A 14,657-nucleotide genomic window follows, 5' to 3' on the forward strand; every position below is an offset into this window, starting at 1 on the left:
CTACCAGTTCTAGAGATCGGGTGACTCACGTCAGTTAAAACAGCAGAGGCTCAAGAAGTTGCCCCTGTCCTTCAGTGTTTCCTTCACCTCACCCAGTTACTGAAAGACCCACAACTGTAACCAATTAATATTTCTATTGGTGAATGACAGAAACTCAGTATAAAAACAGAAGACTTTAGTCTTCAAAAAAAAAAAAAAAAAAATTTAATTTCTACCTCCCAGACCGTTGACTTGATTACTGTAATTCTCGTCACTGGATACAGTTCATAGTTTAAAGTCTAAGCCTAAAGCTGAAGGCTACTAAAAGCAAAACCTGGTAAAATTGATCCACAGCAACCCTCTTCACTTTTCTGAAAAAAGTTAACCATGGACAGTATGAAAAGAATTAAGGAAGGTAGTTTTCTAGTATCAAGAAAGGCATTCATTCATTTTTTTTTTTCCCCCCCAACAACTTATGACACAGGAGGGGGTCTCTGTGGATGTACTAGAAAATCAAGTCCTTTATTTGCAAACATTCACATTTAAAATTCATGATGCAAGCCTGTGTCCTTATCAATGAAAGACCAAAATAATAACTCCTAAAGTTGCTATCTATAATTATTATTTTTGATGATGGAAGATACATTTCTGCAAGTCACTTTGCTGCACAAAGTCGGCTGAGTTTTGATCACTTGCAACTGCCGAGTAAAGAAAGACACACAATGGTCAGTTATAAGCGTAATTTCTTTTGAGTGAAAAAATAAATAAATAAATTCTACAAGTGTGTGAGGTAATTCAGCCTGTCCAGAAAAGCAGTTTAGATCATTATCTAAAATGATTGTCAATTTTGAAAGACTACAGAATACAAGCTACTATCACCTGCTCTCAGCAGTTAGGAAACCGCATGAAGTTCAATGTTACTGTGTTAACAGAGTTCAATAACACAATGGTGGCATACCCGACAAAACCTTTCCATGGTTTGTTGCATTTCCTTATCACTGTTCTAGAGATTGAGTGGCATCAAATTATATAAGGCATATAAACTATCCAGCACCATTGTGCCTGTAGCAAAACATTTTTTAATATGGAGGTAACTTAGTCATGTGCAGAGATTACTCTCTACCTATGCTTACTGTGATTCACATGTGACAGCATCACAGATAAATGTTGGCCAAGAAAAGAAAGGCATTGTAATCTGGTCTCTTTCGACATCAAATTCCAAGCTTATTATTTCAAATTAAGTATTTCTATACCATACAAGCAGAGATCAATTTATTTAAAATATTGCATTCTAGCACTGGGATGTCACGAGCAAAATGACAGCGGGGCAAAAAACATTGCATGATTTTTAAATTAGGATGCTTCAGGCAAAAACCGAATATATATAAATCGGAGCTCAACTCTGCAGCAGACTGCACTTCTATGTGGCTTTTCATCTTTCAGCAATGCCACATACAAGAAACATACTTTATTGCTGCTCACATAGCCTTCATTAATTTTAAAACAGAATAAAAACTAAATAAAAAAAGAAAGAAAACTGACCCAGAGATGCAGGAGAATCCAATTTCCTACCTGTGAATATCTGAGGTGCTTTGTTACAAGCAATTCATCACCACAGAGAATCAGGATGGATTCTCCTAGGGGACAGTTACACAATTAACTTGTAGATGCAAGTTTAAAAACATAAAATTGGGATAATTTTGATTTAATTATAAAATAGATACTGGTCTCAGAATGTGCCATTAAAACCATACCTCTCTGAACAGTCACAAGGAATGTTCGGAAGGGAAGAACAATCAATAATGTAGTCTCAAAACACTTAATGGTTTTCAATTAAAACTAATTTAAAAAAAAGTTATGCAGACAGCCAGTAAAACACCAGAGAACAAGACACTTAAAGGGCAAGGTGTCAAGCTATATACAGTTTTTGCTCAAAAGTGCAAATAATAATACAAATCTACAACAGTATGACAGCAGGTGCGATGAAGGCAGCACTCATGAAAGTTACGATCAGCAGAGTTTAAAAGTTAAATCACACTGCCTGTCTTACAAATTATACATGAAGACTAGTCCAATGCAATAGTCTTGCAAGTCAGTGCATGCAATGTTCTTGCCATGAGGAAAGACAGAAGGGGATCTCCTGGGTAAAACACTACCACAGATGCACAGAGCTTCTCAAGTCATTTATTAAACAATGCAAATTATTTTGCATGCACTGGGGACAAGGTATGATTAGACACTTTTTTAGCACTAAGCCATTAGCTGTCTAATATGTGAATAACCCAAAAGGTTGGTTTCCACCTGCTCAAGGTTAAAGCTTCCCAACCCAGCTTACAGTAAATTTAGGTTAATAATATTGCACATCATTGCACTTCAGCACAGTATCGCTTGTTAACACTACTACTCTATTGTCTAGACAGATTAATTTGATTCATTTCACCAAAATAATTAGACATTTATTTACAAAAAAATCATGGTATGTTAATTGTCAACACATTATCCTGGTTAGAGTTTCTTGTTGCATTTCATTTGAGGTTGCCTTTTAATATAAAAAAAAGGGGGGTCCCCTGGGGACTGAAAAAAGAATGCATCAGTTCAGGAGTTGACAACTAAAATTTTGTTTCTTTTTTTTTTTTTTTTTTTTTATTTGCTGCACCAAAAGGTCTCCTGCTGGAAGATATATCTTTAAAATTACAGCAAATCGTTTGAACATAAAGGTCATTTGTAGTCTATAATCTATCAGAAGTGCAGCATCTGTAATCGGGAATGTGTGTGATTCATGGCTCAGCTGATTATACTGAGCAACACAGCACAAAGGACGTGACAGAGAGCTAGCACAATACAATTGCCCCCCAAACATTTTATAGCATGGTTTGCATATTTCAGGTTTTAAGATTCACCATTACTGTTACTCCAGAGAACACAGACTGATTTCTAATACAAAAAAAAATACCAAGGACATCCTCCTCAACAGAATATAGCTTGTGGTTGCAAACAAGTATTATGTAATGCACCACAGTACATTTAGGTACAGTATTTTTATTTTGTTGGGGGGGGGGGGGGGGGGGGGGGTTGGTAGATAAAGAAAAAAATAGTCAAAAGCCAATAGGCACTAAATTTTCCAAAATAAAGCTTCCCCACATAAAATTGACTACAGTAGTACTGATTTTGCTGGATATAATGTTCATGAGTGAGCGACATAAAACACTTTTTATTGATTTATGTATGTGTGTGAGATATTATTCTCTCTCTTAGGCTGAAGTAATATATATATATAATATATATATATATATATATATATATATATATATATATATATATATATATATATATATATATATATATATATATATATATATATATATATATATATATATATATATATATATATATATATATATATATATATATATATATATATATATATATATCTGTGTTATATACATCTATCTATACACACAGTGCCTTGCAAAAGTATTCGGACCCCTGACCAATTCTCTCATATTACTGAATTACAAATGGTACATTGAAATTTCGTTCTGTTCGATATTTTATTTTAAAGCACTGAAACTCAAAATCAATTATTGTAAGGTGACATTGGTTTTATGTTGGGAAATATTTAAGAAAAATAAAAAACTGAAATATCTTGCTTGCATAAGTATTCAACCCCCACACATTAATATTTGGTAGAGCCACCTTTCGCTGCAATAACAGCTTTAAGTCTTTTGGGGTAAGTATGTACCAGCTTTGCACACAGTGTCGGAGTGATTTTGGCCCATTCTTCTTGGCAGATTTGCTCCAGGTTGTTCAGGTTGGTTGGATGACGCTTGTGGACCGCAATTTTCAAATAGTGCCACAGATTCTCAATGGGATTGAGATCAGGACTTTGACTGGGCCACTGTAGGACATTCACCTTTTTGTTCTTGAGCCACTCCAATGTTGCTTTGGCCTTGTGCTTGGGATCATTGTCCTGCTGAAAGGTGAATTTCCTCCCAAGCTTCAGTTTTTTAGCAGACTGAAGCAGATTCTCTTGCAGTATGTTCCTGTATTTTGCTCCATCCATTCTTCCTTCAATTGTAACAAGATGCCCAGTCCCTGCTGATGAGAAGCATCCCCACAGCATGATGCTGCCACCACCATACTTCACTGTAGGGATGGTGTGTTTTGAGGTCATGGGCAGTATTAGGTTTGCACCACACATAGCGCTTTGAGTTTTGGCCAAAAAGCTCTATCTTGGTCTCATCTGAGCACAAAACCTTTTCCCACATCACAGCTGGGTCACTCTCATGCTTTCTGGCAAACTCCAAATGCGCTTTTAGATGGTACTTTGAGTAACGGCTTCTTTCTTGCCACCTTCCCATACAGGCCAGTGTTATGCAGAGCTCTTGATATGGTTGACTGGTGCACCATTACTCCACTCCAAGCCACTGAACTCTGTAGCTCCTTCAAAGTGATTGTTGGCCTCTCTGTGGCTTCTCTCACAAGTCTCCTTGTTTGAGCGCTGAGTTTTGAGGAACGACCTTTTCTTGGCAGTGCCTGGGTGGTGTGATGCAGCTTCCACTTCCTGATTATTGATCCAACTGTGCTCACTGGGATATCCAAACACTTGGATATTATTTTGTACCCTTTCCCTAATCTATGCATTTGTATTACTTTATCTCTAACTTCTGTAGAATGCTCTTTGGTCTTCATTTTCCTTCAGATTCACAGCCTTACCAATGATCCTACAACAATGGGGTTTTTATCCAGAAAATGCGACAGCAACTTTAATGGTTCCCAGTTGGAGGCCAATGGTAAGGTAACTGTGTCCTCGTTAGGACAATTTCTTTCACCAGTGCAAACTGGGCATTTCCACAGCACAGGGGTTGAATACTTATGCAAGCAAGATATTTCAGTTTTTTTTATTTTTCTTAAAAATATTTTCCAACATAAAACCAATGTCACCTTACAATAATTGATTCTGAGTTTCAGTATTTAAAAATAAAATATCAAACAGAACAAAATTTTAATGTACCATTTGTAATTCGGTAATATGAGAGAATTGGTCAGGGGTCTGAATACTTTTGCAAGACACTGTATATGTACATACACATACCACCAATAAGATACAAACATTGCATACACCTCACTAAACTCGCTAACCCTGCTTTAATAAAAAAAAACACAACGTTCGACAACAAAACAAACTATTTTTAGTAGCTTATCCATCAGTTCAGGTGCCTCATATTTTTATACAACTAGCTGCAAGAGGTCGACAGTTGACTGAAGGAGACCTCTGGCCCTCTTCTGTTATTGCAATTCATAGCACCACTCCTGCAGTCATCACACGCTCCCTCAGCAGACTACTCTCCCTCCTACAGCGCTGGGAAACCCTTCGTCTTACACAAGGTGCAGTGCCAGAATTCTGCATACATACAAGTTGCTTATGCCATTAAAATTCTGGAGCAGTAGCCGACACACCCAAGGGAAAATGTGTGGATTTAATTCAACTGCTATTTATGGATTTGCCAGTTTTACTATTAACACAAAAAAGCTTTAGTAACCAAAAACTGCATCGACACAAGACATTATTTGCATTTTTTTTTTTTTTTTTTTAATGGCTCCATTGGCTAGGTATTTAAGTTCATAAATAAAAAATCTACTTTGTTTTACTGGGAAAAAAAATGTGATTCATCTGACCAAACTGTTCTCCTAAACTGCTTTAGTCATTCTTCATAACAGTATTTTATTATTATTATTATTATTATTATTATTATTAACAGTAGTATTTATCTAATGTACAGCGATCTGCAATATTATGTACTAGAGTTGAAAGGAACATGGGGCCGTTTCCATGGCATCTTACATTCAGGCAGGCTCTGTCTAGTGCTCTCCAGCTACCATAGCTTTTCATTTAAATTATGCTGCAGAGCTACATGGAACATGTAGTAAAAAAAAAAAAAAAAAAAAACACCACACTTCAATTGCTCATTCTTCTACAGCAGCAGAGCAGCCCTGGGCTACTGTAAAAGTATTACGAACCAGTGTCTGCATTGCACGTGTTTGTTGTTTACTGCTGACAAACACCTGCTCCAGCCTAATTGGGGTTCTTTCATAGTATACTGAATAACGACTAAGTTGTGACACGATCTCAAGTATAAAGTGTGTACTGAAAACTGCATAGGACTTTGGCATTTAACATGTTTTACTTCTTCCAGTATAAACAACCTGCTTCTGGTTTTTGGTATTTGTACCTACTGATCACATAAAAGGTGCTGCTAAATAGAATAGTCGGTTTGAACAGACATTTTTGGACTAGTTTCTTATGAGGCATAAAGGAGCAATTGCACATTAACTAAATCAATATCTAAAATACAAAATTCAATTTCACGAGTTTAAAGGTGTTGTGCATGAACATTGTATGAGGCATTAATACCCAGAGACTAGACTGAAAGCCAAAAAATTCTCATGAATTGAAGCTTCTATATTGGTCCTGTGTACTTCAATGACACGATCACTAAAAGTGGAAATATTCATTGTATTACTTCCTTTCTTCTGGGGATTACACCGCCAACTACTTTCATTTTCCTGATGTATCACTCAATAAATTAAGATTACATCTAGCAGTTGGCAAAAGACACTACTTTGACTTTTACATTTATTATATTCTCTTACAGTAAATGTGCTCTGTGACATTTGACCAGGGTTATTAATTTTGCGCAAGCACTTAGAGCTTAGGCACTCATTTACATACCAAGTTCTATATTGAAGCATTTTTGTATCTCATTTGAAAATGAAGGGCCATTATAAGAATAGGTGAAACACAATATATTTCTGATTAAGAAATAAATATATAAAAATTGCTATGCTTTATAAATGGGTTTCTTGGGATTATAGCTACATAACTCAATAAATAAATACTAACCTATTGTGCACTTGTATGTTCCTTTGTGTTGTCAATGACATTTCTTTAGCACCATTTCCTACAGCCAACCTTACGAACGCCTGCTGTGATTCTCAAAACTGTTCACCGATATTGATGCCAGCTACATTCTAAAGGGCAGCTAAATGAAGAAAAAGTCGGAAGGCCGTTATTCACTGCAGATAACGTTAGAGCCTGCCTCTCAAGAGGGGGAACAGCTGGATTTAGCTGCATTTGAAACGATGGAATTGCACTGAGTACACAATGACAGGCAATGCCCTTGGGGAAACAAGTACAGGTATTCTTAAACTAATCACTCCCAGCAGGGATCCCTTCAGATAAGCAGGCTACATGGTTAGAAAATATGACTGCAGCGGCTCAAAACACTGTTAAAACCAATTGTACAGAAAATCAAGAACTGATTTAATAATCATGCCTCGCAGTCTTCATTAATCGCAGCCTTTATACATGAATTCTAATTCCTCAAAAGCTATTCTAAATGTATTTGTGTTGTATTACTGTGCTCGCCACTGACCTCCCTCCCTCCCTGAGCCTGTCTGAGAGGAGGTCTGACAGCATGCACGGACAGCAGGGGCTCTGGTTTTCACTTCTAATATGTAATTGTGTGTCCTTGATCAAGAATGGCAGTGGAATAATTCTTCCTTTTTTCTGCACAACTCAAAATAGCAGATTTACTGCTATACCCAATTTTGCCTTGTAGAACTTTAGGCCATTGCATTGGACTTGACACTTCATTTCACTCCTACATCACTGCCAAAACTGCTGCATACACCTCCATTGCACGCTATTCGATAAACACATATCTTAAATACACAATATATTTCGGTATTTTACATTATTATTGCCTACTTTAATTAGATATTGAGAAGCTTTGTAGCTTTTGCAAAAACAACATTTGGGAGAGTTTGTTAAACATCCAATTCTAACATATTCATTAAACATATAGATGACAGCATATAGATAATAGCATAGTTCAGGAAAAAACAACATTAAAAGGGTTCACAGAGAAAATCGGCCCCCATGAAAGGTTAAAGTGTGGTTGATGACATTGTTCTCACTGTGTGCATAAACAGCTCATTAGGCAGACAGAGGCATCACTAACCCCTCCCCCACAAAGCAATCAAGTAGTTGAAGCCAAAAGAAGAACACTGTAGCACTGCCTAAGGGGCTTTATTTTCTCTAATTGAATCATGCTAAACCTCATCTCATGAGCTTGAGTTTTAATACATGCTTTTTCAGAACTGCACCCAACTGTTACATTGCAGCATCTGTCATGCTCAAGTATGAGTTGAGATCATATGAAATTAATGCAAAAATATCACAGAAGAGTAGATTGTGAAGGCCTTACTTTACCCCACCAAATGACCGTACCAAATCACAGAAACAAATGTAATACACAGAACCAAGATCATTCATCCTTAAAGTTCTTACAGGATTGTACAGTACTGTAGCCACATTACTGTTTCCCTTTCCCAACTTCATGCTATATATTAGCATGAGTGGTGCCAAGCACTGGTTACTGCTAGAGTTTACAGACTACTGTGGGGGACGCTAGCACTGACAAGCCAAGAGCTGTAACGTATGTCCTGTACTTAAATACTGGTTAGTCCAAGACTAGAGCATGTTCTAATCGGTCAATGCAAAGTGAAGCATTAAACTGTACAATATCAGCAAATTAAGGGATTAGGGAGGTGGTCTGACATTCCAAAGCAAAGATTTGATGCTTTAATTTGCCAATATAAAAATACAAACACTGTAAAAAATGTATATTGGACAGGGTATTTTTCTACATAATCCAGAACTAGGCCTACTTAGAAGTCCTTTTTTAAATGTCTCCTCACTCTTATGAGGTTCTTCAAAATACTTTATTATCCTGTACCTCTACTTTACCATTAATGCCTGGACAAAGACATTTTAAACCCCCTAAAAATCAGTATGTACAGTGCATTAAAAACTGGACTGTGTGAAGCATTAAGTTCACTGCCCAGGTAAATAGAAAACTCACACAGCAAAATAGGCTTGAAGCAGCAATATGTTAGTTCATAAATATTTTCAACAGAGGAGAGATTCAGTTGTTCAAAAAGCTACACTGTCAAGGTTAGTTCAAGTTGAAAAGTTCTGCTTTAAAAGCGGTTATATTTTATTAAATCTATATTAAAAGCTAATAACTCAGGAAGGCAAATACAGAATTGCTGACATTGACTTTGTGTAACAGTAAATGCATAGACAGGCCTTACAATATCCTAACGGAATGGACTGGCAGCTGCTAATGCTTTTCACTACTGCAATATTATTTCAAGTGCTTTTCAGACAACCTGCCACAAGCTTCCCCTATAGCTAGCTTTTAGCTCACGTTCACCAATTACATATTAGGTCAAAAGAATAACTCTTCTGTAAGAGAGACTGCCCTTGAATCTAAAAGGTTTAATGCATTCAATTTGTTTAATTCTTCTGTATGTCATATGCTTGCGTGGAAAGGCATCTTGGTCTGAACACAATTACTGCGCAGCCCCCCCCCCCCCCCCCCCCGCCCCCGCCCCCGCCGCACACACACACACCACAGCCTTTGCCTGTAAAAACATGCAAATAACGTTGAAATCCAAGAATTTGTTATGGATTTCCATGAGGGAATTGTGAAACTTCCTAAAATTTCCCAGTTTACACAAATGGATGGAAGTATGTCCTACCTCACGCTGAAGCACCAGTTCCTTGGTAAAAAGACAAGCCTCATCACTGAATGGCTCGGCGTCCTGAATTCCACCTGCAGTGTTCCGAGACCCACGAGGACATTCAATACCTAAAAACAAAACACAGAATTTATTGTTTACTTAAAGGATCTGGGGGTGTCCTTCGAGGACATTCATCATGCTCTTTTTAAACAATGTCTGAAACAAAACACCCCAAAGCAATTCCAATTAAAAACATAATGCAGCCAATTTTTTTCCCCCAAGATAGTTCGATTTTTTGGAGTTTATTGGGTGCCTACACCATATTAAATCAGCATTACTCTTCATTACTATTTTTTTGTTTGTGTGTTTTACCTTTCAGAAGAGAAAGAGAAACTTTCTACATCCTAATTTCAAATACTGTAGTTAAATAAAAGATTTAAAAATATGACAGCAATTTTATAAATCAGTCTACTTTAAACATGTATTAATTGAATTTTAATAATGCAAAGGCAGTATACTTGGCTTATATGGTTACAGTAATTTGATATGATATCTACTAAGAAAAGACATAAGTGTTTTAAACTACCTGGATGTCACTATTGTGTCAACAAATTAACCTTAAAAGCTTAAATTTAGTTTGTCTTGATCTAGATTTTTTTTAATTTGATTTAAAAAAAAAAAAAAAAAAAAAAAAATGTTGAACAAGCAAAGATCATGTTGTAAAAGGAAGCATGAAGTAGAGTACTTTGCTTTACCTTTAGGTTTTCATCTATCATTACTGCTTTAACTGATGCTAATATATAGCCCTCTGGTCTAAGATAGACAAAATAAAAAGGTTGATTCTAGGGTTCAGGTTTCAATGGTAGTGACAATTCATCATATGCATGTTTAAACAAGCAGATCTCAGACCAAAGTGGGGAACTTGAGGTGCGGACACCACTAGTATACATTTTGGCAGAACATGTAGAATTAAACCTGTTGCTTCTACAATGGTTGCCAGTATCATTATTCTAGCAGACATGTTTTACTCTGTAAAGTACCAGAAATGGGTTTATTGCACTACAGGTACAGTATTTGTAACAAAAGGGAGCCAACATACTAAATGCTTCTGCTGACACTTGTTATTGTGCACCTTTAACCCCTGACAACGAAATTAGTCAAAATACCACTACTGCCCAACTACATTTTTTGGTGGTTCTGGTAAAATTGCTGATGTGTGTCAAATCCTTAACCCATTTACCAAAACACCTCCATCCCTATTAATCCTAGCTGTTTGTTGGTCTATCATCTCTTTCTACTTCTCAGTCCTATGAGCATTCTTGGGAACATGTTGGTAGGTACAGATGTATGTATGCAGTTATTCATTTATTTATATATTTCCCTAATGCTGCATTTTGTGAGGAAAATGCACTGTAGAAACAATATTGATGAATTTAAAAAAGGTAAAGCAGAGTTCTCTCCACTTTCAGCAGTTCACAGGACTGCAACAAGGAAGGGACAAGCAACTAGTTCAGAGTAGAAGGAGGGTTAAATAATGTACTACATCATTGTCATGTCATTATTCATATTTATAACTACCATCCTTATTCTGAATCGAGTGGACCAAGTTGACCAACGTTGATTAAAATCTGTTTTCAGTGGCCCACACAATAAAATTATATGAAACAAAATGATGCATGCATTTGAAAATTACACAACATAGATGCCTTGGAGCATTCTTAATTCTGATATCTGGGTTTGCAAGCTGCATGGCTGAGAGCAAATCAATATATTATTCACCCCATTGCTTGCAGAGTTTTCAAGTTTCTTATTTTTATTTATTTTTTTATTAAAAACAAGACTGACAAGCATGGTTTTGATATGGAATCTGGTCCTTTATCAAAGCCTGTATTCATATGAAGGAATTATTCAAAATAAGTAAGCATTATCAGCGTTTCAAGCATTATAAAGCAGAAACACACAATACATAAATCTAAATAACAATAATGACACTTACACAAATGCATCTTCTGATGTGCTCCAATTCAAAATGAGTCTAGCTCCACACAGATAACTGCATGGCGAAGCGCAGTATTAAAGTAACCATACCAAAAAATAGCTTATTTTAAAGCAACAGATTCATGTTTAACAGTACGCCTTTCTCTAAATACCAATTCTCCCGTAGAAAGTCCCTATGAAAAAAAGCAAGGACAAAAGCCTGGGACTGGAACCATATGTCAGACTGCAGGCTAACCTACTCTTCATCAAACTTAGAGCGTGCACCATTAACACAGACCTCCAGCATGCCTGTGCAACTTAGAATTCACAGCACCTGTCACTATGCTGGACAAATGATCAGTAGACCTAGGAGATCAAAACCCAACAGCCCTGGATCATGCATTATAAATTATACTTTGAAAACACACATTTAGGAAAGGGTCAATGCATTTACAACACTACCCGCAAGTTATTGAACTCCCTTAAAAAGCTGCACACTAATAGAACAGTACCAGAACAGGAGGTAGTAGATATTTTCAGTAAAGGATTGGTGGTGTTATTTTTCATTTTAACAGTTTGATCCATTAAAATTGTAACACATTTGAAGATTCACAGACAGATTAACTAATTTATATATATACGCTACATATAATATATATGAACAAATAAGGTCACAGATTACTATTTATATATATATATACATCTACACACACACACACACACACATATATTATATACACACACACACACACACACACACACACACCGCTCTGGAAAAAATTGAGACCACTGCAAAATTCAGTTTCTCTGGTTTTACTATTTATAGGTATGTGTTTGGGTAAAATGAACATTTTTGTTTTATTCTATAAACTACTGACAACATTTCTCCCAAATTCCAAATAAAAATATTGTCATTTAGAGCATTTATTTGCAGAAAATGACAACTGGTCAAAATAACAAAAAAGATGCAGTGTTGTCAGACCTCGAATAATGCAAAGAAAATAAGTTCATATTCATTTTTAAACAACACAATACTAATGTTTTAACTTAGGAAGAGTTCAGAAATCAATATTTGGTGGAATAACCCTGATTTTCAATCACAGCTTTCATGCGTCTTGGCATGCTCTCCACCAGTCTTTCACATTGATGTTGGGTGACTTTATGCCACTCCTGGCGCAAAAATTCAAACAGCTCGGCTTTGTTTGATGGATTGTGACCATCCATCTTCCTCTTGATCACATTCCAGAGGTTTTCAATGGGGTTCAGGTCTGGAGATTGGGCTGGCCATGACAGGGTCTTGATCTGGTGGTCCTCCATCCACACCTTGATTGACCTGGCTGTGTGGCATGGAGCATTGTCCTGCTGGAAAAACCAATCCTCAGAGTTGGGGAACACTGTCAGAGCAGAAGGAAGCAAGTTTTCTTCCAGGACAACCTTGTACTTGGCTTGATTCATGCGTCCTTCACAAAGACAAATCTGCCCGATTCCAGCCTTGCTGAAGCACCCCCAGATCATCACCGATCCTCCACCACATTTCACAGTGGGTGTGAGACACTGTGGCTTGTAGGCCTTTCCAGGTCTCCATCTAACCATTAGACGACCAGGTGTTGGGCAAAGCTGTAAATTGGACTCATCAGAGAAGATGACCTTACTCCAGTCCTCTACGGTCCAATCCTTATGGTCTTTTGCAAACCTCAGCCTGGCTCTTCTTTGCTTCTCATTGATGAAGGGCTTTTTTATAGCTTTGCACAACTTCAGCCCTGCCCCTAGGAGCCTGTTTCGAACCGTCCTCGCCGTGCACTTCACCCCAGCTGCCGTTTGCCATTCTTTTTGTAGGTCACTTGATGTCATCCTACGGTTGCTGAGTGACATTCGAATGAGTTGGCGGTCATCCCGGTCAGTGGAGAGTCGTTTTCGCCCTCTGCCGGTCTGTAGCTTTGTTGTCCCCAATGTGTGCTGCTTGACCTTGTTCTTATGAACTGCCGTCTTTGAAATTTTAAGGATGGAAGCAACCCGACGCTCACTGTATCCCTCTGCCAGTAAAGCCAGAATTGAACCCTTCTTTTCCTCACTCAAAACTTTCCTTTTCAACTCTTTGGGCATGGTCAGTAGTTATTTTTTGATTCCAATTACTTTTGAGGTACTACTAGCACTGTTTTGCCATCCAGCTGGTCCTATTGCAAGAGGATAGTGATGACCACAGGAGTGGTTTTTATGCTTTTCCTCGTTAAATAAAATTTGGTTCAGGTGATCCCCTAATCAGTACCTCATTCAGTAGAATGAGGTGTGTCTGTGTTGGAATTCAACAGACACTGGAATGGAATGGCTGCCATACATGTAGAGATGCTGATTCAAGTCAAATTTGCAGTGGTCTAAATTTTTTCCAGAGCTGGCTCTATTTGTGTGTGTGTGTGTGTGTGTGTATATATATATGTATATATATATATATATATATATATATATATATATATATATATATATATAAAATTAAAACTACTAAAGTACAAAATTAAACCAGCAATTTGTTGAACATTAAAAACACACAGATCCCTGTAAAATGTCTTCACAAAGCTTTCAAGGAATTCCAATAATGAGCAAAAAATATTGTTTTATGCAGCTACTGCTTTAAGCAATGTTTGTCTATTCATTTACATTGCAACATTCTTCTAAAAAAATTTTTGAATATTAATGTAGATCCTCAGTATTAGCCACCATAAGACCAAATAATCCAAGTCTTGAAGAATGAAATGTTTAATCTAATCTAACAATTTTGCATTTTCATTAAAATAGCTGTACGTACTGTTCTATTCTCAAATGCATGCATTGCAAATGTTTAATATGTGACTGAAAGACAATGTGACTGCCTGCTAGGAGAATGAATAAAGCAGTAGGCCATATGAATCACACTTACTGCTACCAACACATTTCCATTTAATTTGTTTTTTTCACATGGAGGCAATGCAAGACATCAACATATTCCTCCTCTATGAACTCTAATTGGCACAGTTTGTGCTCAGGTATTGGCAAGCTACAGAATATATGTAACATGTTTTCAATGAAAGAATATGTAACATGCGTTTATCAAGAACCGAGTACCATTATACACAGGT

General features: G+C 36.8%; 1 protein-coding gene across 1 annotated transcript in view; it reads right to left on the reverse strand.

Moving 5' to 3' along the window:
* LOC121319906 (staphylococcal nuclease domain-containing protein 1-like) overlaps positions 1 to 14,657 on the reverse strand; it is a 203,609-nt gene that overhangs the window by 118,613 nt on the left and 70,339 nt on the right. Inside the window, exon 16 of the mRNA XM_041257852.1 lies at positions 9,589 to 9,698. Coding sequence (XP_041113786.1) covers positions 9,589 to 9,698 — 110 coding nt within the window. The remainder of the gene's footprint in view (positions 1 to 9,588; positions 9,699 to 14,657) is intronic.

The sequence above is a fragment of the Polyodon spathula genome, chromosome 8 (assembly GCF_017654505.1).
Source record: "Polyodon spathula isolate WHYD16114869_AA chromosome 8, ASM1765450v1, whole genome shotgun sequence".
Lineage (NCBI taxonomy): Eukaryota > Metazoa > Chordata > Actinopteri > Acipenseriformes > Polyodontidae > Polyodon > Polyodon spathula.